At 52.5% G+C, this 5,000-nt stretch overlaps 1 protein-coding gene across 1 annotated transcript in view; it reads right to left on the bottom strand.

Moving 5' to 3' along the window:
• Positions 1-56: 56 nt before the first annotated feature.
• Positions 57-5,000, bottom strand: part of LOC119226967 (unconventional myosin-XVIIIb-like) — a 24,751-nt gene continuing 19,807 nt past the window's right edge. The window contains 7 exon segments of the mRNA XM_062558885.1: positions 57-899; positions 901-1,597; positions 1,676-1,834; positions 2,482-2,523; positions 2,618-2,751; positions 4,511-4,696; positions 4,993-5,000. The exon segment at positions 4,993-5,000 is cut by the window's right edge and continues 130 nt beyond it. Coding sequence (XP_062414869.1) covers positions 666-899; positions 901-1,597; positions 1,676-1,834; positions 2,482-2,523; positions 2,618-2,751; positions 4,511-4,696; positions 4,993-5,000 — 1,460 coding nt within the window. The 3' untranslated portion in view covers positions 57-665.

Here is a 5,000-nt window from a genome sequence, read left to right as displayed (position 1 = left end):
ACAGTTATTTTTGTCTCGTTATTGACTGGACAAGTGTTTCTTCAGTCTGAAGACGAGGACACATCGAGGCGCTGGTGGAAGACAAGAAAAGACGTCACAACAGAAAGGAGGCACATGCAGCCAGACGGGTTCTTCATCGACAAAATATCACCAAGTCAGAACCTCGAAGAAGGACGCTAATCTCTGTGGCTTCATTTTTTTCACTTCCCCCCCGAAGGGGAACATGAACCAAAGGTCATGAGAATTCAACCGCAAAACCCCGGAGGATCCGAGAGGATCAGAGGTTCCCCAAAGTTATCGGGTTCAAAACGTCGGTACAAAATCCCATCGCAATTCACCCAGTAGTTGTGGAGATATTCCAGTGTGGAACAAGTGGTAGACCCACCTACACTGAGGGGTTCTAGATGAGAACCTTGGACTACATGAAGGGTTCTTGGTAGAACACCTCAGAGTGGGTTGTTGTTACCACTTAGAAGAAGGAAAAGGTTTGAGACAGGATATTCAAGGGTGGAACCGTGACCCCATAAAAGGGTTCTGATAAGACCTTCTCATTGGGGGGTTTGAATAGAACCCCCTCGTGGTTTTATGAGAAAGGGAGAAACCGAAAAACCATAGACGGTCAAGTTAGCACCTTTATTTCTTATTGTCCACTCACCTCGTCCACTTCAGTCCGTCTCCTTCTTCAGGTACCTCTTCATGACCGAGGCCACGTCCCCCCCCTCGCTGCCCTCGGCCTCCAGCCTTTCCCCCTGCGGCCTCTCAAACCTGCGCCTGGACCCCCCTCCTTGGGAACTCCCCCCGGATCCCTCCGAGCTGGAGGACTCGGTCTCGGAGCTCTTCCTGCTGCGGGTGGAGGGGGGCAACTCCCCGAAGTGGACGCTCAGCGCCCTGCGGCCCCCCCCTCACTGAACCGGCCAGGCTGCTGGTGGACTGCGCTCTCCGGATGGCGGGCAGGATGTCGGAGGCCGCGTCCTCGCGGTCGTCCACCAGGCGCCGGTTTTGGAAGACCAGGGGTTCTGAACCCAGAGAGGCCTCGCCCCCCTCCCCCGCGGCGAGGCCTCCGAGCAGGCACCGCCTCGGCGCTTGCGGGGAGCGATGCACGGGGTTCGTCCGGGATAGCAGGCGTTCTACCGGGTCCTCCTCCGGGATGGCCAGGGAGGGGGAGCGATGGCGAGCGGCGAGGGGGGGGGGCAAGGAAGAGAGGCGAGGCAGCGAGGGGAGCGAGGAGAGCGAGTCGCATGAGATGAAGCGAGGGAGTTTCTCCCCCGGTGCCGGAGCGTCGCCCACGGAGTGAGCACTGGCGGCGCGGGGCAGGAGTGGCGAGGGCGGCTTCAGGATCCCGGGCCGGGCCTCCTGGTCCCCGGGGCCGAGCGAGAGGGCCGAAGCCCTGCGCCGGAGCGTGGAGGCCGCCGTGGTCTGATACACCGGCAGAGAGACGGCGCTGCCGGCTCCTTCGGCCGCCTCGCCGCCACCAGCCCGCCGTTTGCGGAGTCCGTCCAGCAGCTCGGACAGAGCCGAGGACGACGGAGCGCGGCCGGGCCCCCGGGCGCCAGCCCCCCCGGCCTCGGAGCCCTCGTCGTCGGGGTCCACGCAGGAACTGTAGAAGAAGAAAGAGACATAAATAGTCATGAAGCGGTAGCTGGTTCATTTCCTGTTACAATAACGGGAGTTCTACCGGAAGCTGTAGGTGCTCATGGTGTCAGCGACCGACTGCCGCCCCCTCTGGCTGCCGGCGGTACTGCCGCCACTCCTCCCACTAGGCACTCCCAGCCAATGACGGATCCCCTCGCCCACGTCTTCTGTCCCGATGGAACCAACACTGGACGCCGAGTCACTGCGGAACAAAGGTCACACTGTACCATCGACATTTTGGAGAGCTCCCCCCCCCACCAAATCTTAAGTTATATTAGAATAGCCGCATACTGAGCATGCAAGCACACAACAGGCTGCAGCTCAACACACTGCAAGTCTCAAGAATCATAAGTTTACAAAATCCTCTGCTGAGGTGACACAGGTAGGAGGCATCTGACTGAAGGGATGGCCTGAGTTCTTCATGGAGCAAACAATATATCATTGACTCAGAGGAAGAAGAAAAAGATCTAGTGAGGCTTCCGTCGCCTCACGGACCGAACCAGAGACAAACAAACCGACCCCAACGGCATTTTCCTTCATCCATCAAGTCAGGTTGATATCAGGCACTTAAAACATTCATTATCCACCACTGAACACCACACCGCTGGGTGGCAGTGACTCGTTGACCAATGGTAGTCATGCGCGTCGCCATTTTCACACAAGCCCCCTCAAAGGATCGGTTATTTTGGACATAATTCAGTCAGTTGTGTCAGATCTTTTTCATCATAACCGATCATAACCAAGATGAAATAACTGACGATCCTTTAACAGGTCGAGTCTTCTTTCACATTCAAGTTCACACACAGACACACACAGACACACACAGACACACACAGGAGAGGTTCTTACTGCTCTCTCCTTTGAGTCAAGGACTCCACAGCAGTTTGAACGCTGGAGTGAAGGGCAGAGTGGGGAAAAGGGTTGAGTTAAACACCGGCCTGATCATTTAAATAGGTCAACCCCCCCCCCGGTTGAAGCCCCGTACCTTTCAGAGTCGCTCTCGTCGCTGGACTCCACCTCCTCCAGGGCGGCCTGCAGGTCCACGATGCGGCGGATGGAGGTCTCCAGGTCGGCCTGCAGCGCCTGTCTGACAGCGTTCAGCTCCTCCACCTGCATCTCCTGAGAAGAGGAACTGGTTTCTGGACCTTTTAACCAGTGAACGAGAAATGACCCGTGTTTTCCCATCCCCACGTCTGTCTGCTTTAAGAGTCCAGGTCCTACCCGACAACCTGCAAAGACCCAGAGGTCCAACCAGCTACACCTCATCAGTCGTGCGCCCCCCCCCCGTTACATACCGACATCGAGAGAAAGGAGGGATTTATTAATTGTTCATGTTGTTCTCTCTTTAGCATCCAGCCACACACACAAACGCTTTGAGGCTTTCAAAGTTATTGTCTTTGTTGGCTTTGAGGAGACGGGTGTTGGTGCAGTGGTTGTCATAGAGACACATGACCATGTCTGAATGTGTGTGTCCATAACCTTGAAGTGACAATGAGGATTAATCACAGTCAGAGAGAGAACGCGGGATGAGGAGAGATGACATTAAGGAGGAGGAAGAGGAGAGTGTGTGTTTGTGTGAATATGTCTATTCACTCAGGCTGTGTGTGTGCGTTAGGTTGTTAAAGGGCATCATTGTGTGTGTGTTTTCTTGCTAATAACTGAATAATTATCAAAGCTCCTTTTGTTCAGAGGTCATGAAGAAATCTGCCGTGATCAAGAAGAGAAACATTAAATCTACTTAGCTGTTTATTAACTGATCTTTATGGGAGTACAGAGCTATGATCCATGTAGGGATTACTGAGAAAAACGTCCCATAAAGAGACACACCCCCCCTGGAAGAGACAAAGCAACGACGAAGAGACAAAACACAGCGACAAAGAGACACTCAGTGACCACAAAGAGACACTCAGTGACCACAAAGAGACAAAACACAACCACAAAGAGACACTCAGTGACCACAAAGAGACAAAACACAGCGACAAAGAGACACTCAGTGACCACAAAGAGACAAAACGCAACGACAAAGAGACACTCAGTGACCACAAAGAGACAAAACACAACGAGAAAGAGACACTAAGTGACAACAAAGAGACAAAACACAACGACAAAGAGACACTCAGTGACCACAAAGAGACAAAACACAGCGACAAAGAGACACTCAGTGACCACAAAGAGACAAAACGCAACGACAAAGAGACACTCAGTGACCACAAAGAGACAAAACGCAACGACAAAGAGACACTCAGTGACCACAAAGAGACAAAACAACGACAAAGAGACACTAAGTGACAACAAAGAGACAAAACACAACGACAAAGAGACACTCAGTGACCACAAAGAAACAAAACACAGCGACAAAGAGACACTCAGTGACCACAAAGAGACAAAACAACGACAAAGAGACACTAAGTGACAACAAAGAGACAAAACACAACGACAAAGAGACACTCAGTGACCACAAAGAAACAAAACACAGCGACAAAGAGACACTCAGTGACCACAAAGAGACAAAACACAACAACAAAGAGACACTCAAACTCACTCTGAAGAGAGGGAACTATTTATGGAACAAACAACCACAAAGAGAATTATTAAGGTCCATTTCGAGTGCATAAAGCAGGGAATGCTTCAGGGCGGGGCTACACACTGATGGGCAGGTTCCCATAGACTTCTATAGGACCAGAGAAGCCTCCCTGGTGGTCACATGAGAGACATCAGCTTTATTCTGAAGAACCACAGTTTTCTGCCTGCACATATTATTATCCTCTAATGAAGAGTTGTTGTTCAGGAGGCTAAGCTAACGTCCAGAGAGCATTAGCTTAGGTCTCTATAGGCGGAGACCCCCAAGGCCTGGTTGAATATGAATGAAGCGTGTTACCAGCTCCATGCTCCTCCGCCCGCTGTCCTGCTCCCTCTGGACCAGCTCCTCCATCTCCACACGGGTGTCCTGCAGGCGCTGCCGGTAGTACCGGGCGTTCTCCCTCTCCCGGACCTCGGCCTGGGCGCTCTGCTCCAGCTCCTCCCCCAGACGCACCACGCTGTCCCTCAAACGCAACACCAGCACCTGCAGGGGAGCGGGACCACGGTTAAAAGACCTCTGAAACCCCCCCTTGGTGGGAACATCTAGAACAGATTCCCAATTTAAAGCCTGTTTTGGCTGCTTTTTGAGCTCAGGGTGCGTTCACGGGCAGTGGGAAACATGGAAACCTGGTGATAATAATGTTTGTTACAGCTCATGGTGATAAACTACATTATTTTGTTAGAAGAAAATCTGCTGTTTGATCCCACGGCGGGTCGTAGGCTTCAGAGGTTCAAAGGTTAAACCAAGCCATCATCAAACAAATGATCATGTGACCTCACCTCAAACC

Source organism: Pungitius pungitius, chromosome 18 (assembly GCF_949316345.1).
Source record: "Pungitius pungitius chromosome 18, fPunPun2.1, whole genome shotgun sequence".
NCBI classification, from domain to species: Eukaryota; Metazoa; Chordata; class Actinopteri; order Perciformes; family Gasterosteidae; genus Pungitius; species Pungitius pungitius.
The sequence above is the reverse complement of the archived record's forward strand: the minus strand, read 5'-3'. Positions and strand labels throughout refer to the sequence as shown.